Raw genomic sequence first — 24,251 nt, 5'->3', positions numbered from 1 at the left:
GCGCCGCGCCGCCGCCCATGCCCGGCCCGCGGCGGCGGAGGAGGAGGAGGAGGAGGAAGCAGCAGCAGCAGCAGCAGCAGCAGCAAGGGCAACGCGGTCCCCGGCCTCGGCAGCCCCCGGTCCCGGTAGCCGCCGGTCCCGGTCGACCCCGGCAGCCGCCGCGGTAGGATTATGAGGGAGCCATGAGCCCCCTGCGGAGCTGGCTGCTCGCCGCTCTCCTCTGGCTCACGCCCGGGGCAGGTAGGTGCTCGCTCCCCCCCCCCCCCCCCCCCGCGCCGTTTACCGGCGCCGCCGCCGCCGCCGCTGCGGGCTTTTTTGCTGCATCGACACATTTTTCTGCAGCGCCGCCCCGCAGCGGCCCCGGCGGCAGCGCCGCCCCCGGCGCCCCCCCCCCGTCCCCGCCGCCCCGGGGCGCCCGCTCCCCCCCCCCCCCCCCCGGCCCCGGTCCCGGTTGCCCCGGGGGCGCCGCCGTCGGGGCCCCGGGCTGCAGCTGCCGCCGGTGCCCGCGGGGACGCGGTGCCGTCCTGGGGGGCGGGGGGGGGGGGGAAGCAGCGCCCCACCTTGGTCCCCTCCGCGACACAGCGCTGCACCTGTGTCCCCTGATGCCACCCCTCCGGGACATGTCCTCACACCAGCCCCCCACCCCCCCCCCCGTGTCCCCGGGGTGTCCCCTCCGGCATGTGTCCCCACACCAGTCCCCTGGGTGTCTGCACTGCTCTGCCCTGGTGTCGTCCCGTCCCCCCCCCCCCCCCCGTGGCCCCTGGGTGTCCCCTCGGGGACACAGCACTGCACCTGTGTGTGTCCTCCAGGGGACACACACCTGGGTGTCCCCTCCAGGACGTGTCCCCATACCAGTACCCCGGGTGTCCCCTCTACAATGTGCTGCTATACTTGGGTGCCTCGTGTCCCCGGGTGTCCCCTCTGGGGCACAGCGCCCTACCTGAGGCCCTCTGAGTCCCCAGGTGCCCCCGTTGGCATGTGTCCTCATACCAGCTGACTGTGTCCCCTGGGTGTCCCCTCCAGGATGCGCTGCCCTACCTGGGTCCTCGGGTGTCCTTTCTGGGGCACAACACTGCACCTGGGTCCCCCCGTGTCCCCAAGCCGTCCGCTCTGGGACGTGCCTCCATACTGGCCCTCCACGTCCCCTGGCCATCCTCTCCAGGGTCCCTGGGTGGCCCCCAGCCGTCCCCTAAGGGATGTGCCCCCAAAATGACACTCCACGTCCCCTCTGGGTTGTGCTGCCATACCTGGGTCCCCCCATGTCCCCCATTCATCCCTCCGGGACACACCCCCATACCAGCCCTCCACGTCCCCCAGCCATCCCCTCCAGGCTGTGCTGTCATACCTGGGTCCCCATCGTGTCCTGGCCATCTCCTCTGGGTTGTGCCACCATACCTGGGTCCCCAGCTGTCCCCTCCAGGACAGGCCCCCATATCAGCCATCCACATCCCCTAGCCATCCCTTCCTGGCCACACCATCGTACCTGGGTCCCCATCATGTCCCTGGCCATCCCCTCCAGCCCATGCCACCATACCTGGGTCCCCGTGATGTCCCTTGTCCATCTGCTCCAGGACAGGCCCCTGGATCAGCCCGCCACATCCCCCAGCTGTCCCTTCCTGGCTGCACCATCATACCTGGGTCCCCATCACATCCCCCAGCCATCTCCTCTGGGACAGGCCCCCGTACCAGGCCTCCACATCCCCCAGCCATCCCCTATGTGCCATGTCACCATGCCTGGGTCCCCATCATGTCCCCTAGTTGTCCCCTCCAGGACAGACCCCTGTACCAGTCTTCCTCGTCCCCCGGCCATCCCCTACATGCCATGCCACCACACCTGGGTCCCCATCACGTCCCCCAGCCATCCCTTCCAGGACAGGCCCCCATACCAGCCCTCCTCATCCCCCAGCCGTCCCCTACACGCCGTGCCACCATCCCGGCCCCCACCGGCCACCTCTCCTCGCCCGCAGGTCCCGCCACGGCAGCCGTGCGCGCCGGCGCTCTGCAGCGGAGGTTCCCGCGGGCCGGATGGCAGGACGGGCGGCTCGTGGCCCAAATCACCCACCCCAGCAGGTTAGTGGGGCAGAGCTCAGGAGGCGAAGTCCAGAAGCAGCAGCTGGACACCAGGGTCAGGAATGAGCCTAGAGGAGGAGGAGGAGGAGGCCCTGTAAGTGAACCGCGTCCCCCCACCTCCGCTCTCTTTCAGGCCGCGGCCCCGGGACTGCAGGGCGGGCGGACGGGTCCCCAGGCGCCGGGGCTGGTGTCCCTAGCGCGCCACCCACGCCGGAGACGCCGTTTCCAGGGGCCGGCCGGCTCCTCGCAGGCAGCACCGGCCGGGGGCCCCTAATGGATGCCATTAAGCCTCGGTGCCGGAGGTCCGCGTGCGGGCGTTGAGGGAGATTCACCGGGAATGCGCCGGCAGGGCTCATGCATAATGCACGGGCTCCCGGCGGTTCGGGCGCCGGAGAAGGCGCCGGTGCCGCAAGCTGCCCCTGCCGCGGCCACCGCTCCGTCCCCATCGGGCCTCGGCGTCCCCCCGAACCCGGCACCGCCGAGGTCACCCACCGAGCCGGTACCGGCGCCGACTTTCCCGGCTTTTCCAGGCTCTAGCCACCTCCTCGGTTTTTGCCCAGGCTTGGGCCAGCCCTTGGGGGGGGACTGGCTGCGTTTCGGGGAGCCGGTGCGGCCGCGGCGGGGCGGGGGGCAGAGCCGCGTCCCTCGAGGGGCGGCTTTCCGAGAGGCTGCGGCGAGAGCAGCGCTCATCGATTCCCCCGCATCCTCGCCGGCTAAAAGAAGAAATAATGGCCTTAAATTGCGGCCAAGGTGATTTAAGCTTGGCGCTAAGTAAAACCTCGCGACCGCGAGGATGCATTAAACGAGCGGCTGTCGGGAAGTGCCGCCGCAGGGCGCCTGGATCCGCCGCCTGTCCGAGGTCCCCGGCTGTATGATCCCAGGGTGCCGGTGAGCCCGCGGGGCTGGGAGCCGGTGGCCGGAGAGGCTTTCTGTCCCCACGGGACCTCCAAAGCGAGCTTGGGCCATCGCCACCGCTTGGGACATCCCGGCCCCGAGCAGAGCGGGGAAACCGTCCTCGGGCCGGAGCCGGCCGGCAAAACGCCTCCCGCGGTGGCCCGCGGCCCTTCCCGGGGGGGCTCGTCCTCGGCAGCAGCCTCGTGCTGGCAGTGGTATTTAGGGCCCCCCGCTTTCCCGCACCGCCTAAACCGGAGCCGCTTCCTCGGCCGGGCAGCGGTACGTTAATATTAATTAATTTTGGCCCCCGGCTTTCCCCACCGCCCGGCGGGCAGGAGGCGGCGCGGAGGCTCGCGGCCGCTCGGGCACCGGTGGGCCGTCGCCAGCCAGCCGAGGAGCGCCGGCACGCGCTGCGGCCGCGGCTTTTGGATTCAGAGCTGGCGAAATGGTACCTTCTCCCCCCCCCCCCCAAAAAAAAATGCAGGAAAAGGGTGTCTTGTGGGTCGTGCTCCCGTTGGGTCGCGAGTGCAGGGATGCCAGGATGCCGCAGCCGAGCGGGTCCCCGGGGAGCATGGGGAGGCCCGGAGAGGGCGATTCCCATGCTGCTCCCGCCGCCGCCGATCTCCATCACCCGTCTCGCAAGCCGGCGCGCGGGGGTTTTTTTGGCAGGTCCCGCGGCTCCGAGCGGGGATTCGCGAGCCCGGGGCGTTGCGGGGTGGCCGCAGAGCTGCGGCGGGCGCCGAGCGGCGATGCGGCGCGTTAAAAAGATGCGACGATGGGCCGGTGCCGTAGCTCCGAAACGCTGATGCGCTCCCGGCTCTGCCAAAACCGCGTGCGGTTCAGGCCATGGTGAGGGAGCAGTTTTAGGCCAAAAAATAGCAATTGCTTTTAAACTGAGGGGTTTTTTGGTTTTTTTAATTGCAGAAGCGCCTTCAGAGCCCACAAGTGTCTACATTTAGGGTCTGGGGAATTTTATTTTTATTTTTTTCCCCCTTTTTTTCCGAGCGAAAAGCAGAAACGGCCGCATCAGCTCCGGGCGCCAGCCGAGGCCGGTCTCGGTGACTCAAGCCGGCGGCGAGTCGCTCGTCAGGCTCGGTGCCAGGCCCCGGCGCGCTCAAGGTCTCGCGCGGACGGGCGCCGGAGGCCGAAGCGGGGCCGTCGCGAGGGGGGGGACGTTTCTGGCCGGGAGACGCTCGCGGCCTCGGCGGGGGCGGGGGGGGGGGAGCCGGATCCCGCTGAGCGACAGGAGCATCGGTGCCGCCAGCAGTTTCGGGCTAGCTGCGAATTCGGACGTGGCTTTGCGATATCAAGTCCCTTTTCCCCCTCCCTGTTCCCACGCTCCTGTCCCTCTTCCACTGGAGCAGCCGGGCCGGGACCAAGCTCGAGGAGCTAAACTGGCTTTAATTTTTCTTGAATGTAGACCAGATCTGTGATCATTTTAAGCTGCTGGCGTGACCCCGTGGTCCCTGCGCTGGCTCGGCGGCTCGCGATGGGGCCGCTGGGCTGCTCTTCCCGCTGGGCGCTGCCTTGCGAAACCCCTCCGGGCGGGATGGGTTCTTTTTTTAGTGATTGCAACAGGATTTAACCCCAAAACCAGGTAGGGCACATTAGGATCCGTCAGCTCTTTCCCTGGTGCAAAGCAGGCCCCGGAGCACCCGGCCGCTGGGTTTTTGGGAGCTGATGGTTGTGGTCAGCAGGAGCCGGGGAAAAAACAGGCAAAATTTCCCACGGCGCCGTCTAAGGCTTCGGCGCCGCTTCCTGACCCGGAGCCAGGGCTTTCGCAGGCTCCCGACGGAAAGCGGAGGCCGCTCGGCCCCGTTGCCGCAACGCTCGGCGATTTAGCGGCTCGGCGCCTTTCCGGGCCGCCCGTCGCAGCGGTGGGGAGCTTCGGCCTCACCGGGGCTCCCGTTTTCTTGCAGGCGGCGCATCTGGCGCGGGTGAGCTTCCTCGTGCGCGCCTTCGGCTCGGCCTTCACCCTGGACCTGGAGCTGAACCAGTGAGTGTCGCCGCCGGGTGCCCCGCCGGGGAGGGGAAAAGGGGCTCTGTGTTGGGCCGGGGGGGGACAGACGGATTTCACGGAGCCCTTTGGAGCCATCCCAGCTCCGGCGATGGGAGGGGGTGTCAGAGGAGCCGGTGGCAGGTCCGGGGGGGCGGCTCGGGTCCCTGAAGTGGGACTCGGCCTCGCTCAGCCGGCCGCCGTTCCCCGCAGCCACCTCCTGGCCTCGCGCTACGTGGAGCGGCACGTCGGCGCCGGCGGCAACGGCAGCCGCAGCACGGTAAAGGCGGGCGGCGCGGCGGGACGCGAGCTCCGAGCCGGCGGCGCCGCGCTTCGGACCGTCGGCTCGCGGCCGGTTCGCCATCGGAGGCGAGAGGCCGCGGCGGCCTCGCGCTGGCTGCTGGGGGCCAGGCGAGGTGGGGCCCCCCCGTGTCCCGCGGGTGCTGGCGCGAGGGGCTCCCCGGATCGCTCCCCAGTCGCCGGATCGGGAACGCCGGCTGGGAGGAGGGAGCCCTGTTGCTGCGGGTCGGGACGTGCCGGAGCTGCAGCGGGACCCATCCTGCCTCGTTGCAAGCCCCGGCTGGGCTCTCGCCGTCCCCTCGCCCGGGGGGGGGGGGGACCACGTGGGCTGGGTGACACAGGGGGCTGCATGCACCCGGGGCCGGTGCCACCACCGACGTGGCTCCGGCCAGCTCCGAGCCAGCCCTCGACTCTCCCAGACCAGGAATAAGCGTCTCCCCGGAAAGCGGCAGTGGGGTCAGGATGTGCTGGCTCGGAGGGGGGGGCTCAGCCGGCCGCCGCGGTTTTCCAGGGCGGGAGGCTGGCAGGGACCCCGCAGCCGCGTCCCCGGGGAGGGAGGGGGGGGCAGCAGGCCGAGCGGCTCGGGCAGCGGCGGCGGCGCGAAAAAGATGAATGGGTTTTCCATAAATAGCTCCTCTCCGGCGGCTCCCGGCGGCCCTGCCCGTGCCGCAGCTCTCGGCGCGAAGGCGGCCCTTGAAAGTAGAGCAGCAGTAACGGCGGGCGCGCGCCGACCTCGCGCGCTGCGGGCGAGGAGGGGGCCGGCGGCGGCGCTGGGCGCCCGGGCCGGCGCTGAGCCACGCGCCGAAGCCGGCTATAAATAGAGCCGGAGCGGGAAGGGGGATTCAGGAGGCGCGTGCGGATGCGCTGGGGGGGGGGGGAGCCCGGCAGGTGGGCGCCTTGCAGCCGGTGGGTGCCCCTGGGTGCAGGATGGGGCCTCCCGGCGTTACGGCGGCGGATGGGGGGAAAAGGAAGGATCCGGCCTGGATTTGGGGCGCAACCGGCGCGGCGGCAGACGGGCGGCGTCGGCTTTGCGGTCGCCAGCGGCTCGTGGTGCCGTGCCAAAGCGGTTTTGGGGGGGGGGGGTTCTCAGCGGGAGCCGGGCCCAGGCGTCCTGCGGCCCCGGCAGGCTGCAGCGGGCCTCGGCCCGTCCGCTGTCGCGCAGGGCACGGGGGAGCACTGCTACTACCAGGGCACCGTGCGCGGCCAGCCGGGCTCCTTCGCGGCGCTCTCCAGCTGCCAGGGCCTGCAGTGAGTACGGCGGCGGGCGGGCGGGGGCCGCCGGTGGCTATTTTCCCCCCCCCCGGCGCCGAGGATCGGCGTCGCCTCCGGGGGGTGGCTGCGCCCGGCTGCGCCCTCTCACCCGTCCCCGCTTCCCTCGCAGCGGCGTCTTCTCGGATGGCAGGGCCACCTACCTGATCGAGCCGCGCGCCGGCGCCGAGCGCGGGCAGGTGAGCGCCCGCCCGGCGGGTGACGCCGCCGCCGCCGTGGGCTTCATGCCCGGCTGCCGCCAACTCCCCCCCCTCCGGCCTCGGTTTCCCCGCGGGCAGCCGCGGCGCTGCAAATCGAGTCCGGCGTGGGGGGGGGGGGACGTTTGTGACCTTCCTCTTCCTCCCCGCTCAACGCCAGGGCCTCGGACCGCACGTGATCCGGCGGGCGTCCCGGCGCGGCCCCAGCTGCTCCGAGCCAGGTGAGCCGGGGGCGGCCCGCGGCGAGGCGTCGCCTCCGGATCGGAGCCGGGCTTCGCTCCGGATGGCCGGCCCGCTGGTTTCCCGGAGCTGCCCCGCGAGCTGCCTCTCCCTTCCCACCTCCAGGCTGCCTCTGGGCCGCGCTCGGCCGCGGCGGCGCCGGCGGTTCCCCGAAGCCGCGGCGGCGGCGGCAGGTAGGCAGGCGAGGGCAGCGGGGCGCCGGGGACCCGTTGGCGGGGCGCAGCTCCCACCGCAGCGCGGCTGACGCCCTTGGGTGCCAGCGGCCCCGGGGCGCCGGCGGCACGATGCTCCGTGCAGCATCCGAGCAACCTAGTTTTGGGGGGGGGGGTTCCCCACTCCGTGGCGGCGAGCCGCTTCCCAAAGCCGCCCCAGGGTGGGAAAAAACACCCGTTGCTCCGTCTGCGGAAGCAGGGCTGCACGGGGCCGGGCGCGCGGCGGCAGGATGCCGGGGACCGTGGGTGCCCGGCTCATCCGTCGGCCGCCGCTCGCAGGTGCGGCGAGCGCAGCACACGGTGCACAGCGAGACCAAGTACATCGAGCTGGCGGTGGTGAACGACCATCAGCTGGTAAGCGCGGTGGCCCGGGAAGGGGGGGGAGCAGGGGCCACCTCGCCCCGGCGCTCCCTCGCCAACCCCCCCCCCCACCCTTCCCGTTCCCTTCCAGTTCCTGCAGCTCCGCAAGTCCGTGGTGCTCACCAGCAACTTCGCCAAGTCCGTGGTGAACCTGGCCGACATGGTGAGCGGCGGCACGGTGGCGGCGGCGGCGCGGGGGGCCGGCGGGCTCACACGTCCCCTCCGCAGATCTACAAGGAGCAGCTCAACACGCGCATCGTCCTGGTGGCCATGGAGACGTGGGCCTCGGAGGACCGGATCCGCGTGGAGGAGGACTCGCTGGGGACGCTCGCCGAGTTCATGAAGTACCGCAAGGAGGCCGTGCCGGAACCGAGCGACACCGTCCACCTCTTCTCGTGAGCGTCCCCGCGGCCGGGCCACGTGCTGGGGTGACCCCAGCGGTGGTGGTGGTGGCCTCCTCCAGCTCTGCCTTCCTCATCCTCGCAGGGGCCGGACGTTCCAGAGCAGCCGCAGCGGCACTGCCTTCGTGGGGGGCATCTGCTCGCCCGCCCGCGGCGGCGGAGTCAACGAGGTGGGTGCTGGGCCCGCCGGACGCCGGGGCCCACGGTGACGGTGGTGACAGCGGCGCCGCTGAGCCTGGCTTCCCTCCCGCGCAGTACGGCAACGTGGCCGCCATGGCGGTGACGCTGGCGCAGACGCTGGGGCAGAACGTGGGCATGATGTGGAACAAGCACCGCAGCTCGGCAGGTAGCCGCGCGCCGTCCCGGCGTCCCGGGTGCCGCGGCGGGTGGGGGGAGCGCGCGCGGGTGGGTGCCCCCGGCGAGGGGCACCGGGGCCACCGGCTCCCCGCCAGCGCCTCGCCTCTCCTCTCCCCGCAGGCGACTGCCGGTGCCCGGACTCCTGGCTGGGCTGCATCATGGAGGACACGGGGTGAGCGCCGGCGTCACGCTGCCCATGGTGGGGACGTATGCACGGGATGCGCTCGGCAGGGTTTAAGGATGCCACCCGGGAGGGTCGGGGCCGGCCGGGTCCGAGCGGGGCGTCACCTTGTCACCTCCCGTCCGTCCCCCAGCTACTACCTCCCGCGCAAGTTCTCCCGCTGCAGCATCGACGAGTACAACCAGTTCCTGCAGGACGGCGGCGGCAGCTGCCTCTTCAACAAGCCCCTGAAGGTAGGAGGCCTTCGAGCCCCGGGAGGGACGCAGGGCCATTTGAGGGGTCGCTCGGGGTGGTCCTGAACCCAGCACCCGCGTTGCAAAACGGGTCCCTGCCGTGCCCGGGGACCCGAAGCTCTTGACGGTGCCCCGCGGCTCCGGACTCCTCGCTGCAGCTTTGCTCCTTCCCTCGCTGCCAGTTGTTGGACCCGCCGGAGTGCGGCAATGGCTTCGTGGAGGCGGGCGAGGAGTGCGACTGCGGCTCGCTGGCGGTGAGCCCTCGGGCCGGGAAGGGCTTTGCCGGCGGCGGGGTGACGGCAGCCCTCGGATTCACGGCCGGCGGCTTTGGCAGGAATGCGCCAGGAGCGGCGGCAACTGCTGCAAGAAGTGCACGCTGACCCACGACGCCATGTGCAGCGACGGGCTGTGCTGCAAAGGCTGCAAGGTGCGGGGGGGACACGCCGGGGGGGCCGGGCCGGGCTCCGCGCCACCGCCGCCGCCGCGGGCCCCCCCGACGTCTCCACCCGCCCTTTTCTTTTTTTTCTTTCCTTTTTTTTTTTTTCCCTTCTTTTCTTTCTTTTTTGCAGTACGAGCCGCGCGGCGTCTCCTGCCGGGAGGCCGTGAACGAGTGCGACATTCCCGAGACCTGCACCGGCGACTCCAGCCAGGTGAGCCGGGCTGCCGGGGGGGGGGGGGGACAGAGCGGGGCGCAGGCGGCGTCACCCCGTCCTCTCGTCCTGCCCTGCAGTGTCCCCCCAACCTCCACAAGCTGGATGGCTACTTCTGCGAGAACGAGCAGGTGAGTCGGTCCCGGCGGGGCGTCCGGGCGCCCCCCCGACTCCCCTTAGCCGTGCTCCCCGCGCCGGCTTTGCCGTCATCTTCCTCCCTGCTCCCCAGGGCCGATGTTACGGCGGCCGCTGCAAAACCCGAGACCGGCAGTGCAACGCGCTGTGGGGTCGCGGTAAGTCGTGGCACGGCGGCCACGGGACGGCGCCGCCGGGCGCTGGGTTCACCCGTGGTGGGGGAAGAAAACCCTGGGTGATGCCTCTCTTTTTTTTTGCGTTTTGGTTTGATTTGGGGTTTTTTCTCCCCCCTCCCCCAGGCTCGGCAGAGCGGTTCTGCTACGAGAAGCTCAACGTGGAAGGGACCGAGAGGGGCAACTGCGGGCGCGAGGGCCTGGGCTGGATGCAGTGCAACAAGCAGTGAGTGGCCCCAGCGCCGTTCCCCGTGGCCCCGGCACCGTCCCCCCCCTCTGCAGACCCCGCCGGGCCTCCCCTGCCTTTCCCGCCTCCCTCGGGGCTCGTGGCGCGCTGGGGACCGGGACGCCAGCGCCGCGCGCGCGTGCCTTGCAGGGACGTCCTCTGCGGCTTCCTCCTGTGCGCCAACATCACCGGGGCGCCCCGGCTGGGCGAGCTCAGCGGCGAGATCGCCACCATGACCTTCTTCCATCAAAACCGCTACGTGGACTGCAGGTCGGGGGGGGGGGGGACGGGGACGGCCGCGGCTCGGCCGTGGCGCCGGCGGGGCTCCCCATGCCACCGCGCTGCCGCAGGGGGGGCCACGTGCAGCTGGTGGACGGCTCGGACCTGAGCTACGTGGAGGACGGCACGCCCTGCGGACCCAGCATGCTGTGTCTTGACCACAAATGCCTTCCAGTGTCGGCCTTTAACTTCAGCTCCTGTCCCGGCAGCTGGGACGGGAAGATCTGCTTTGACCACGGGGTGAGTCGCGGGAGCGCCTTGGGGGGGGGGGTTTGGGGGTGGGGGGGGGGGCGCTGGGCGCTGAGCCCCTTCGTCCCCCCCCCCAGGTCTGCAGCAACGAGGGCAAGTGCATCTGCCAGCCCGAGTGGACGGGCAAGGACTGCAGCGTGTACGACCCCATCCCCGAGCCGAAGCCCACGGGCGAGACGGAGCGATACAAGGGTCTGTGCGCGGCGGCGGTGGTGGCGGTGGGGGGGGTCCTGCCCGGCCCCTCCGCGGCTCTGCAGCTGGCGGGCACAGCTGGGCACAGCTGGATGGCGCCCGGCTCTGTCCCCCCCCCCCCACACGCTCCCAATCCCAGGGCACTCGGTCGGCCCCAGTGCCACCCTTGGGGGTCCATGTCCCCCCCACCACCACTGATGTGTGTCCCCGTCCTCTCCTCCCTGTCCCCTTTGTCACAGGTCCCAGCGGCACCAATATCATTATCGGCTCCATAGCTGGGGCCGTGCTGGTGGCTGCCATAGTCCTAGGGGGGACTGGCTGGGGATTTAAGTAAGCAAACGCCGCATGCCTCTTCCTCCTCCTCCTCCTCCTCCTCCTCCTCCTCCTCCTCCTCCTCCTTTCTCCAGCACCAGGGCTGGCTGTAGCCTCCCACACCAGGGGCAAGGACCTGGGGCCAGGACCCCTTCCCCGGGCTCCCTCCTGGCATCCGGCGGACCGAGCCGCCCGGAGCCTCTTTGCTTGGTTATCGGGGCCGCAGCTGGGAGCAAAGAGGGGGACGGCACCTCCTGCCCCCCCCCCCTTCCCCGCGAGCCCCTGGGCACTGAGCTCGTGGAGGATGCGAGGGCCTGGTCCCTGCCTGCACGTCTCCTCCACGCTGGCCCAGGTCCTTCCCGCGTCCGCAGGGCCACGCTGGCCGCCCCCCGGAGTGGGGGGAGCCCCCCCCGGGTGCCGGGGCTGCATGGCCCCAGCGTGCTCCTGCCCCTGCACGGGCATCACCCCGGGGACGGGCACCGAGCGCGCCAGGCCTCTGCCATCGTCACCCCACCTGTCACCGGTTTGGGTGGGTGGCAGGAGCCACCGGCCTCGGTGGTGCCAGGCCGGGCGCAAAGGGGCCGCGGGGCTTTGCCCCCCCCAAGCCGGGTCACGAGGGGCTGGGGGCACCCGGGCTCGGCGCTAACGCTCCTTTTCTCTCTCTCCCTCTGTCCCCTTCCTCCCTTCCCCCCTCTTCCCGTGCCGCCCCCCTGCCAAGGAATATCCGGAGAGGAAGGTACGACCCGGCTCAGCAGGGCGTGTAGCCACCCCGTCCCCGTCTGCCGTCCACCTCCATCCTCCCCCTGTCGTCTCCTCCTCACCATCACCATTGTCGGGGACCCCGGCCGCTCCGACGCCGGATCCGCCTGCGTCCGCGGCGCGGGCAGGGCGGCTGCGTGGGAGCCGGGCGCCGCCGGAGCGAGCGCGAGGGGACAGGACCCACTGCCGCCACCGCTGCCACCGGGGGCTGGACTCCCGGGCCGGTTGCGGCTGGGCCTCGCGCCTCCGCCGGGAGCTGCCTCCGCCTGCCGGCGCCCGGGCCCGTCCCCGTGTCCTGTCGCTGTGTGTCCGGCCGCCCCGTGTGCTGTGTCCGTCTCTGTGGCCCCGCTGCTTCGTCTTCCCCGGAGAAAGCCGAACAGAGCCAGCGGGGCGCCGGGGCCTCGCGGGCTCCCCCATGGCGGTGGCTGCGGCCTGGGCTCTTTTCGGCTCGGCAGCCCCCCGTCGCGGCCCCCCCCGCCCCGGCGCTAACCCCCCCCCCCCTTTCCACCTCGCTTCTGTGTTGCAGGTCCGGGGGGGCCTAAGCGGGCACCCGCCCGGCCCCGGCGCCTCGCTCGGCCCCTCCGCCTTCGCGCCCGCTGCCAAACCCGCCAGCGCTTAAGCCGGGCCCCGGCCGGCGGCGAGAGTCTTCCGGAGGAGGAGGAGGAGGAGAGCGGCCGGCGCCGCCGAGGAAGGCCGGAGCGGCCGCATGGGGTCCGGCCTGCGCCCGGCCCGGCCTTGGGCGTCGTTTTGTTTGTTTTTAAATTCACGGCAACGCGACGAATGTAACCGTCCCCCCTGTCCCCAACCCCGCGCGGGGCCGGAGCGGGGCTGAGCCCTGGGAGCCTGCACCCCCCACCCTTCCCTCCCCCCGGGCCGGTGTCCCACGGTGGGTGCTGGGGTCCCCCCCGATCGGCTCCCCCAACCGTCCTCCAGCTTGGCACCAGGCCCTCACCCCCCCCCCCCCCAGGGCAGGATTGGGGCCCCCCCCCCCCCCCCAACCTCGGACGCTGCCTCTGCCCCCTGTGCCGTGGGGGGGGCTGCGTCCCCTACCCCCCCCCCCCCACCTCCATCTCCGGCGGTTGGGGCTGCGCCGCACAAATTTGCAGCCCTGATGTCCCCAACGGCAGCCCCCCCCCCCCCCCCAAGTGTGGGGCCACCAGCTCTGCACCCACCGTGTGGCCCAGCTGCTTCGGCCGCGGGTGCCGGCACCCCTGGGTGCCCAGCTCGCCTGCCCACCCCGGCTCTTGCACCCCGAGTGGCGGGGCCGGATCACCCGCGCTGGGTCGGGGCCCCCCTCCGGTGCCCGTGTGGGTGCTGGGCGCCTGGGGGCCGCGGGGGGGGGAGGCAGGCGGCAGCTTCTTGCCGGGGTTTCTGCTGCGGCGCGGGGCGAGCTTGGTGCCCGTGGCAGGCCAGCGGCACACGTCACCCCGGTCCCCATGGCGGGCTGGTGGCACGTGTCGCCCCCCCCACCCCCATGGCAGGCTGGTGGGCGCATGATGCCTGCGTGGGGTGGCCACCTAAACCATGGCACCAGGGAGCACGGGGGGCTGCGGTGGCCCCTTGCAGCACCGGTGATACTCAGCATTTTGGAGGGGCACCCAGCACCCAAAGGGGGGGGGGTGAGATGTCCCTCTGTCCACCGCGGGGCCGCTTGGGGAGGAGACTGCGGGCTGGATGGGGACACAGCGGGTGGCCACATGGCTGGTGGGTGCCTGGTGTTTGGAGGATGGACTCAGGAGATCAGTTGGGGGTCACCAGGAACGCCGACCGCCCTGCCAGGAGCTCCGTAGCACCCATGGGTGCTCAAGACGTGCTGGTTGAAGCACTAACCACTGCCCTGACAGCTGTGCCTGGACCTGAGCGCTCGGAGCCCCGTCCCCGTCCCCAGCCCCACGCACCGTGCCCCGGGCTGGCTACCAGCCACCGAGGCCAAGGCTGCAGCTCTGCACGCAGGGACCGACCCGTGCACCAGGACCAGCCGGGTGCCCCAGCGCCGTCCCCAGGCCCTGCTGCTCGTGTCAGGAGGGGTGACACGGGGGCAGGAAGGGAAGCGGGTGGCTTGTCACCGCGCTGGCATGGCCTCCTACGTGCCGTATCAACTGGGTGCTGGGTTGGGCATCACCAGGACCATCGAGGGGGCGACTGCACTTGGCGGGTGGGGGGTCTGGCTCGGTCACTGTCCCCATAGCCATCAGGGCCACCACTGGTCCCCTTGCGGGGGAGGGGGCATGGGTTTGGGGGGGGGGGACATCATTCTGCTCTCCCGGTCCCCGTGGAGCCAGGGCTGCATCACGCTGCTCATGGGTGCTGGGGGGGCCCCGGCGCTCACCCGCCTCCCTCCAGCCGGGGGGGGGACAAGGACCCAGCGCAGGCCATGCCCCCCCCCCCCCCTTTGCTGCTTGTTTCCCAGCGAGACGCCACGGTTGTCACTGCTTTGGGGGCAGCGGGAGCTTTTTAAAAAATTTTTTATTTATTTTTTTTCCACCCCCCCCACCATGGATTTTAATGCTACGCAGCCACGTGGTGCCTTCGGCGCCGCGGCTCCCCTTTCGCGCGCAGGGGGAGGGCTGGCGGATCTGCCGGGGCTTTCCAGGGCCAAGAAAAGCCAAATCCCGAAGCGGGATGAGCCGAAAGGCCTGGTCCTAGGTTGCAGCAGCGGCCGGGGTTGGGGGGATCCTCGCCCCCCCCCCCCCCCCCAAAAATGCCGTTAATTCACCGGCAGCCGCCTCGCCATAACGCAATGCCTTGCTCTTCGCTACCGCCCGCAGCCGGGCTGGAGTCCGGCTCTGCCGGATTTCGGCCTTGCTGCCCCCCCCCCCCCCCCCCCCGAACGCCCGCACATCGTGTCGTGGTCGCACGCCCGCTTTGCACGCGCTGGCCCTCGGGCTGGACCCCGGCGGGGAGCCCGCGGCCGCGGGGCCGAGGCTGCCGGCCGCCTCGCTCGCCCCCACCCAAACCCCCCCCCCCCCCCCCCCCCGGATCCAGCCCCCGGGAAGCCTCCTGCAATGTTGCAGACTTTATTTACAATAAAGACTTTGAAAATTTGCCCCCTTCCCGCCTTTCTCCAGCACCTGCCGCCAGCCGGGGAGAGGGTGGGAATCGCTCCGGCGGCGCCAGCCCTTTTTCTGCCCAAATTTCCTCTGCCTCCCTAGTGTGACACCCAGGCCGGTCCCTGTCCTTTCCCAGGGACACCAGCCATCCCCGGGGCTGGGGTGGCTCCTGCTTGGCTTCCCAGCTGGCGAGGGTGACCGGGCCACCAGGCCAGGCACCTTCTCCTCCAGGATCGGGGCCCGGCTCCTCGGCACGCCGGCCACGAGAGGGCCACCCCTGTCCGCACCGCCTGCGCCGGACGGTGGGATGGTGCCGGCAGCCGGGGATGCTCCCGGGGGCTCCCAGGCCACAAGCGCCCAGTGGCCTTGTCCCCCGCTGAGGGATGGGGCAAGAGGTGCAGGCCTGGGAGGGGGCTGCCGCATGTTCCCCCCCCACCCCGGCCTCAGGGACCGTTGACTGTAAAATCAGCAGCGTTGGGGGCACAAAGCGCTCGGCAGGGCCCCGGAGGGAGCAGCGCCGATGGGGATCCGGCCCGTCGCAGTCCCTCCCGCATGCGACGGGGACTTTCCATAGACACGAGCATTTCCCAGCGGCAAGAAACGCAGCGCGGCCGCCCGGGGCCTCGGGAAGGCGCGAACGCGGCCGGCTTTGCCGCAGGGCGATCGCTCCGCGACCGGGCCAAACGCGTTTCTGCAGCCGAGGTGGCGCCCGGCTCACGCTAGCTGCCACCCTGGAATAACGGCGATTTTGCCTGCTTGGAAGGGCGCTGCTTTGCAGCAAGGTGATTTTCAGCTCCGGCTTTTCCAAAATAAAAGGATAGGGGCTGGGGGTGCCGGGGAAGGCCCGTGGGTGCAGGGGGGAAATCCAGGCCGCGGCAGCGCGGGAGCCTCGCTCCCGGGTTTGGAAGCGTCGAGCCCGTCTTATTAAAGCAATAACCATCACCCACTCGCTCCGTCCCCTTCAGCTACAGCCTTTCAGGAGGCAACAGGGGGTCGGGAAGACGCTGCCAGGCAGCAGCGCGGATCGGCAGGGAGATGAGAGCCAGGAGGGGCCTCCGCCGCTGCAGCACTCACGGGAGCAGGGAGGGCCAGGGCCAGAGGGAGCTGCCGAGGAGCCGGCTGCACCATCGCCGGCATCCTTCGGCGTCGGAGTGCTGGTCGCAGGCACCAAGCAACCATCACCCTTGGCCTCTCTCCCCCTCCACGCAGGGTGCGGCGGGAGCTCCAGGGCACCCGGCTTTGGGACCAGCTCCTCCAGGCCTCCAAGCAAAGGGTGCCGGTGAGAGGGATCCGCTTCCAGCTCCCAGGTGATACCATCCCACATGTCCTTGGGCTCCCATGGCCAGCACTCGGAGAGGATGAATGCTCCGCAGACTGAGAGGAACGGGGTCCTTCCCTCCTCTCTGCCGGGGACGCAGGAGACCTCCTTACGCTCCATAGGGATTTTAGCCACCAGCGACAATTGAGCATCATCTTGGAGGAGCTATTTTGGGCTGGTGGCTAGATATGCCAGCGCCGAGTACGTTAGAGATAGTCCAGACGCACAGCCGGTTTTTGAACGTTAAGTTATTCGGGGCCGCCGGGGTCAGGAGGGCAAAAAGAGGCCTCGAAGTCGTATCGCCGCCCCGGATCCGCTCCACGGCCCAGGCGGGTCGGGGAGCACGTCCACCTCTCGCCCCCGGCCGAGCCCCATCGCAAAGGGCTCCGGCTGCCTTTTAGGTTAGGAGCGACGTCCTGGGGCTGCCGGAGGGACGTTTCTCCTGGCGGCTGTTGCTGTGGAGGGTTAAAAAATAAATAAATATATCGAAGTCTTGTTTGCCTGTCTTTCGGCTGACAACGGCGATGAGCAGCTAATAAGTCCCAGGGCGGCTCCTGCCAATCACAAGACTCCTTGAAGGACCAAAAAAAAAAAAAAACAAAAAACCACCCCACAAAACCCTCATTATTAGTTAAAAAAATAATAATAATCATGAATCTTCTCCAGCCTCCTGCGTGTCTGTACCATTACATAACGGGAAACTCTTGAACCTAGAAAATCTCTGCTCTTTCGGGTCCAGAAGATACGGCCGACCATCTGGCCGTGATTTTTTTTCTTAACCATAATCGAGCGAGGCAGATCTTTCTTTTAGGGTGCACGAGGGGAAGAAAATCCTCAGGGATGTCCCAGGCACGGGGCAGAATCGATTTTTCGGCTCCCCTAGCGATAAGGAAGCCAGCCGGGTGTTCAGGTCAGCGTTCAAGACCAGAGGGAGACGTGAGATGGGCAGGAGGCAAAGCTGCCGCGTGGAATGAAAGGGGGAAACGTCATCCTGAAGGGGAGATTTATTCCTTTTGGGAATAAACCGCAGGCAAAAGGAAACACCACCCTAAATCCCAGCTTCGCGCGCAGCACCCGGCTGAGAAGCGGTGCCCTCGTTTCAAAGTAGGACAGGGGAGGCTCGGCTCCGGCACGCAGATGGAGCCCCAGCGATCAATCACAGCTCTTCACTCGAGAGAGAAGCTGCCGCCGTCTTCGCAGCGCCGCGCAAGCGGGAGCCGGGACACAACCGCCGCGTTAGAGGCGGCTGCTTAACACATCAGCTGGCACGATCGCAGCCTGGGCCATCCCGAGCGCCGCTCAGGTATCTCCGTTCGCACCGACAGGAGTCACCGACGACCCGCGCGGCTACAGCAAATAGCCGGAGAGGTTTCGTTCCGAGCACAAAGCAAGACGCACGTTTTACAGGCAGCAAAACCTTCGCTTCCGTCCCCACTTGCGCAGAAGGTGACCATCTGCCACCTCTCCCCGCCTGCAGCGCTCCGGTCTTGCCCGAAAACCCCCGGGAGAGGCCATGCAGGCTGCACCCACACCGCGGAGCACCAGGCACTTTCCGCTCCAGAGGCTTTATACTCTGGAAGATGATGCAGCCTCCTTTGGCTGCGTTATCGCTTTTTTTCCGGTGGGAAATTGATGCCCAGAGAGCCAGAAAGAGCGAGATAGGATGGGAAAAGCCTGCTCTGAGTCTCCCCCAAAGCCCGTTGCTGCACGGCACGGCCGGTGCTGGGACTCAGTGTGGTCTTCAGCCGTTCTCCCTCTGATAAGCGGCACAAGGGCTGCCTGAGTCCGTATGATCCGTGTTGCTCTTATTTGGTACAAAGATTTTAAGGAGATTCTGCCATGGGAAAGGTCCACGTGACCACGGAGGAATTCTGCAGGCAAACAGCCAGTAACCGGCAAAACGGAGCAGGCGATGCAGATCCCAGCTTTGTCTCACCTGCTGTGGGAATTTCGCTAATTAGGCTCCAGCTGGAAACGAGAAACACAGCACAGGAAAGAGGCAGTTTGGGGGAAAGCGGCGATGTCTCCAAGCAGCCGGCACTCTGAGCCTCTTGCACGATGCCATCAGTCCAAACAGCATTCCAGCGCCACACGCCAATTGGAAACTGGGGGGGGAGGAGGGGACCATCCGCATTTTCGGCCGCCCAGGGCTTGCTAAGAAGGACACGTCTGCAAAAGAGGTGCCTCGAGCGTCAGGTGAACCGGCAGGATTCAGGGAGGTCAAGCTGGTCGCTCCAGCGTGTGCTGGCTGGAAACGGATTGGCCCGCAGGGGCTACGGGAATCTCGGCAAATGTTTGCCGTGGCTCCATGCCCACGACAGGTTGCAGTGACCAGGCATCCCGTCTGGGGATTAGCAACTGGAGTGAAACGGGAGGGATTTCTGCTAGCCCAGAACACACACGGTGGTCCGAAAGCATGGTTGAAGGCTCTGCTCTTCTTTGGTGAGGCCGTGCAGCTGCCAGCTCTGGTGGGGTTGTGAATATCCTGGAGGAAATGGGGGGAAACCCAGTTCCTTGAGCCTGTTATGACTAGACTGTGCAAAAAAATGTCAAATTTCCTTTTGGAAGCAATCTTCTGCTGGCTGCATTGCCTTATAGGTCTTTTCCAGCTCAAAGATTATGGCATTGCAGGCATGGTCCAGCCTCGCTGCTCTTCTCTACGAGAAGTCCTCCGAACGCCTCGGTCCCCGTTGCTGCTGCCGGTAAGCTTAACCCACAAGCAGCCGAGGCAGCTCCAGGCCTGACACAGAACGCCGGCTGACCGCTTCTGCGATCGCGGGCGTACGGTAGGCGCAGCCCGTTTTACAGCTCAGCGGTTCAAATTCAGGTCAGCAAAATTTTAATTGCGAATAGCCAGTGGGCCCATTTCACCTCGTCAGCACCGGCAGGTCATGGATAGATGACAGGTGCTGAACCATATAATCCATAGGTCCTGGCCATCACAGGCGTCTGCGCAGTACACGGCGCGTTGGGCCCCACGTCTCCCCGACCCCTACGTGCAATCGCAAGTTGGATGCGAAATCATCCCTACCTTATGCTAAACTGTAGTAACTGCAGGTCAGAGATTGTCAGAAGCCAGCTCGATTCAGCAAAGAAAAGGCTCCGTTTCCTGTTCTCGCCAGCGTTTCCTCCTAATCTCGCGAATGTTAATTCGTAAGTACAAAACAGCAATTTATAAAACGAGCTTTCAAGTCTCTCAAGCTCCCAAAGATCTCAGAGCTCCTCTCTGCAGTATCGCGGCACTCCAGGTCAGGTCAGTTATGTAATTGTCTCCTTACCTCTGCGCCGAGTACTGTCATTTTTCTGAGCATCTTCTTTCTTAACCAGGATTTCCTCTTTTTTTTTTTTCTTTCATAAGAGCACGCATAGAAATAGAAAAATGCAAAAAAAGCATGACTGCAGAGGGATGATAACTTTTTTTTCCCCAAACAGGTCCTTATGTAACACTGCTGCTACAACCAGCTAGTCAGCAAGAAAAGGAAATAGGTGGCGAGAAACCAGATTTCAGAGCCGCTGATTTAAACCAGAATTCTCCTTTCACGGCCTTGTGGTTTACTCTGAACTAGTCCCTTGCCATGATGGTCTAGCCATGAACCGCTCTCCCAAACGAACATCTGTCTCCTGAACCTCTCCCAAGATTCAAGGGAGAAATGTTTGGGGTCACTGGGATCTAACAGCCACGCTGGTGAAGGAAACTTCAAGGAAGCTTGAGGCCTCTTGGAAATGCCATGTTCTGCGTGAACCAACTCCTAAAGCCTCCCCGCTTGTCCTCCAGCTGCACACCTCTGAGGTTTATGGCAAAGGGAAGCATCTCGTTTTATACCTATATTGTGCTATGGACCCCGGTCTTCCCTGCAGCACCTAGGTACTATCGCAATGCAAGTAGCGGCAAAGATCTCCACCTCACTGGAGCTGCAGCTACCGCACATTTGAACAGCACCAGGTGGATCGCATTCATGTTCTACGCACAGAGGCAAAACATCTACCTGCGCTGTGCCCCCCGTGTTTCATTCAATAAACTCATTTTCTATTTGATGCAATTACATCTGTTCTCTTATTTTAAACCAGTCTCTTATCTCAGCAAGGCTCCTGGCCGCGTGTCCTCCAATGCACACCCCCTGGCAGACCACAGGTGCTTACTGGTGGGCCTGAAGAGCTGCTGCCACGTGATCTGGCATCTCCGCTCAGCAGCTGCCCAGCCATACTATGAATGTCCTCCACATGAACATGAAAAGAAACTTCTTCACTGTGAGGGTGACAGAGCACTGGAACAGGTTGCCCAGAGAGGTTGTAGAGTCTCCTTCTCTGGAGATATTCAAAACCCGCCTGGAGGCAATCCTGTGCAACATGCTCTAGGTGACCCTGCTTGAGCAGGGGGGTTGGACTAGATGATCTCCAGAGGTCCCTTCCAACCTCAACCATTCTGTGATTCTGTGAAGCCCTTCTGGTTACCACCATCTTATGGGCCTGGGGATGTCCTGAACTTCCCGTTAGTTTGCCTGAAGGCAACGGGCACCTGCTGGAGGGCTGAAGAAAGGTGGCAAAACATGGAGGAAGGCTGCACACATTTCTACAGCAACAAGCAGTTTTGCTCTGAGAGGTTCAATACTGTGCACCCAGGTCAAACTTTATGAGAAGAAAAAAATAAAATTGACCCATTTTTCCATCATTTCCTGGGAGGAAGTACAGAATATATTAGCTGTATTAGCCCTTAGTCAAGGCACGGTCCGAGTACTCTGTAGCACTGACAGCAGCAGCTGCTGTCTTCAAACCTTTACCAACTTCACACGTGCCTCCCAATTTCACGCTATCAGCAAATTCCATCAGTACATTTGATAGTTGCTCCAAGAACGTCAATGGAAATATCGACGAAGAGCTGTTCCAAGAAGGCTCCTTCAAAGATGAATAGCACAGCTCCTTCAGCCCTCCAGCCTGGCAATGCCCCTTCTACCCAGTGTCCTCACATCACATCCCGCGTCGCTCCCATGCGCTTTACCTGTCTTGTAAGAACCATCTTCTCCGGTCTAATAATTTCTTATGCAGCACTGTAACAAGATAGTGACTGATCTCCGGAAAGCGTATATTTATCACACTTCTTGTCTGCATCATTTGCCTTATCACAAAAGTTATCAGATTAATCTACCCCCAAATTTTGATAGACCCCCGTCGCACTTCGCTCCGTTTTCATGTTACTCCTTTCACCTCATTTTAAGAGCATTAACAAGGGCATGTGTCTATACAAGCAAAGCTCTCTGTTTACTCATGAAGCTTATGGAAAATGCATACGTTCCCAGGGAACCTATGTGTTAATCTTGCATGCTAAGTGCGTTCCAGCTACGAGCCCATAGAGATTCAGCATGCAGCTGATGTAATCAAACTGACTTTTCAACAGCTTCTTCAAAGCGCTTTTGAAACGTTAACAAGTTTATTACCAAATATGGTTGACTAATCAGCCGCGTTTTTTGATTCATGCTTTACACGTTAGATAAAGGGCCCAGTCTGTGCTGAAGGGTCACTCTTAGCTCAGTGGACACCAACTCATTCCAAAGGTTTGGACCTCTTACAGAGGCTGCTCTTTATGCAGTTTCTAACATATCCGACTTACCTGTGAACGGACCACCCATCACACGGGCTTTCAGTTAGTGCGGGAACTGATTAATGAAACACAGCGCTTGGCCGAGCAAACTCAAGGGAACTTGATTCCTGTCCAGTTGCAGCCTCTCTCCTGGTGCTTCTTTTTCTGCTACGAGCAGGTATCGAGCTGATCTGAGCAGTGGTTATGGGGTTTTCATGGGACTCTTCTCCTTCCTTTTGAAACCACTCATGTAATAGCTGTTTGCAATATAGCGTTTAACGTCCAAGAGGGCGTTTTCACAGACTTTTCATAAAACTTTTCACCAGTGCACGCACCAGTGTGTTTACTATGATCTCTGATGTAAATCCAACTAATGCAAACACTCAAAAGATAAATCTGGTGCATGAAGTCTTAACTTGTGGCATAAGACAAGAATACATGCAGCAAAAAAAAAAAAAATCACTTAATGTAGCTATAAGAGCATCCGAGAAAAAAAAATATTGCTATTGGCAATATAAAGCAAGAGAGGAATTTTGTTTCAGAGCTTGCAATCACCACATTTAAACTCACACACCACGGGTCAAATCTCCTTACCTTCTTCCCTGCACAAAAAAAATCAAGGAGAATAACAGCCAAAGGTGACAAGGTAACTTCAGAAATACTGATATACAGTAAGTATTTATGGTAATATCAATGTATTGCCAAAAATATTTTCCATACAGAACAGGATTTGTAAAAAGTTTTCGGATAGTGTTTTTTTAGTTGAATTCAGGTTTACAGAAAAAGATGTATAAAGCCTAGAATAAGTCTCCCGAAACATATTTACATTTGACAAACATTCATTAAGCCAAGTGCTGAATTTCTGGGGATAAGGAATACTCAGAGAGAAAAATTAACTTGCGTAAGTCACAACATGGATTTCCATAAAGGCAAAATAAAAGCTTAGACGTTAGTATGATGAACTATTCCTGCGTTTCCCCAATACTTACCCAAAGCTAAACTATTAGTTTATTTGCTGACTTACAAAATCTCATTCACCACATGAGATCTGGATCATAACTTCTATTTGAATGCCAAGACTAACCTCGCGAAAAAGCCTGTTGCAAAAGATATGTAGGTCGGCATCATTTCGAACTACAGGGCTCAGTAACACTCCCGAACTCCCGGACTTGGGGACACGCTGTGGCCGTGGGGCTCCGATTAGAGAAACCGGGTATGCAACTCCAACTTGATTTCCATCTAAAGGAAATCCAGGCCCACAAGGCAGATCGAAATCAGGGTGCTTCGACCAGCTCTGAACAAGGGTTAGGTGCAGAAACACTAGGGAGCACAGTGTGGCGTCAGACCACCAGCCAGTTGAGATGCAGCCACGGTGGCCTCAATCCTGCTCCTGGGGAAGCAGCAGGCTTGGAGCCACAGTCAGCAAACAAGACGCTTATTTTGCCAAATAATACCAGGACACCCCAATTAATAGAAAAATAAAAGGGGGAGGGGACAAAATCTGAACTGTAGAAACTTAGAGCGTAACTGCTGATTAGCATTAATCACACGCCTTAAAATCCCCCTTTGAAAGCATGGATTTTTTTTAATCCGCCGACATGGAATTTACATGACAGCAACAATGTCGCTCTGCAGAAAGCAGAATGCCATTTTCCAAGCTGTGATAAACCGGCAATTTAAGTTTCCACTCATAGAGAGAAAATGAACAGCGAGCCCTGGAAGAGCACAGCTGAAGCCCTAGCGCTCCTTTCCCCGTCGCTGTAGTAAGGTGGATTAGGTAATAGTTACACTACTAACAGCAAAACATCATTTAACTCGCACATAGGGCTCCGTCTCTCCGGAACCGTTTCACGGTAGCTGCACAACGTGCAAAGCGTAGCACATTTGATTCACGGGAATGAAGCACGCCGCAAATGCTACGAGAGCAAAGGTGTGCCTCGCAATTACAGCTCTTTCCGCCAGCAATCGCCTAACTCGCACGTTAGGCACCTGCTTTCAGGAATTCTTGAATTATTAACAAATGGCGCTACAACAATTGCAGAGTTGCTACAAGGCTGTAACTAAACTAAAAGCAGGAGGCTTATTGCTAGTCTGATGTTAAACTCCCAACCTTTTCTTCCAACTGTAAAACTACTAATTTGTACTCGCAACACCTGTTAGGAAGCAGGTTGTGTTCTCTTTGCTTTATAGCGAAGGAAGACAAGGTGGAAACGTTAAGGGATCTTCCAAGAGACACAAAGGATCAATTCAGTTGCCCCCGTGTAGGTGTATCGTACCCTTCGAGAAGCCTTGAGGCACTCAAGGCATCCGCACAGGGCCAGCGGATGCGACACGACACCTTTGGGAGACGCGTCCTTTTGGAGCGGCAGCCGGAGGCCATGCAAAACACCCCAGGACATCTCAAACAGCAGCCGAAACAAGCCTGGGGTGACTGCCTAAGATCCAGGTTTAGACCTTCCGATTTTCTAGCCCTGTCCTGTTTTCTGATCACAAGATAAAGCACAGCCATCACACGATGGTTTCTAATAGGTGATTTCGCAGCAAACAGATTTCACAAGGGAAGAACGCTGCAGCCATTCCCTTTTTCGGTTACGGTTAAATGCCTGAAGCATTTCAGAATTTC

General features: G+C 63.7%; 1 protein-coding gene across 1 annotated transcript; it reads left to right on the top strand.

Moving 5' to 3' along the window:
* On the top strand, window positions 1–12,155 carry ADAM11 (ADAM metallopeptidase domain 11). The gene is made up of 26 exons (XM_067311814.1): window positions 1–240; window positions 1,968–2,164; window positions 4,884–4,960; window positions 5,174–5,240; window positions 6,423–6,508; window positions 6,642–6,708; window positions 6,887–6,947; window positions 7,072–7,139; window positions 7,458–7,532; window positions 7,630–7,701; window positions 7,767–7,933; window positions 8,025–8,109; window positions 8,195–8,285; window positions 8,417–8,468; window positions 8,611–8,710; window positions 8,893–8,964; window positions 9,045–9,137; window positions 9,280–9,360; window positions 9,441–9,491; window positions 9,590–9,653; window positions 9,795–9,894; window positions 10,045–10,164; window positions 10,245–10,413; window positions 10,500–10,614; window positions 10,854–10,944; window positions 11,645–12,155. Exons 1-26 carry the CDS (start codon window positions 183–185, stop codon window positions 11,688–11,690), a joined length of 2,325 nt encoding a protein of 774 aa, XP_067167915.1. The 5' UTR covers window positions 1–182; the 3' UTR covers window positions 11,691–12,155.
* The last annotated feature ends 12,096 nt before the right edge of the window (window positions 12,156–24,251 follow it).

This window comes from Apteryx mantelli, chromosome 28 (genome assembly GCF_036417845.1).
Source record: "Apteryx mantelli isolate bAptMan1 chromosome 28, bAptMan1.hap1, whole genome shotgun sequence".
Taxonomy (NCBI): Eukaryota; Metazoa; Chordata; class Aves; order Apterygiformes; family Apterygidae; genus Apteryx; species Apteryx mantelli.
Note: the sequence above shows the minus strand (reverse complement) of the source record. Positions and strands in the feature narration are given on the sequence as shown.

Coding starts and splice junctions, on each gene's coding strand:
- ADAM11 (XM_067311814.1), top strand. CDS start 183: ATGAGCCCCCTGCGGAGCTGGCTGCTCGCCGCTCTCCTCTGGCTCACG. Junction 5,241..6,422: donor GCAACGGCAGCCGCAGCACG/GTAAAGGCGGGC, acceptor GCTGTCGCGCAG/GGCACGGGGGAGCACTGCTA. Junction 7,702..7,766: donor TGGTGAACCTGGCCGACATG/GTGAGCGGCGGC, acceptor TCCCCTCCGCAG/ATCTACAAGGAGCAGCTCAA.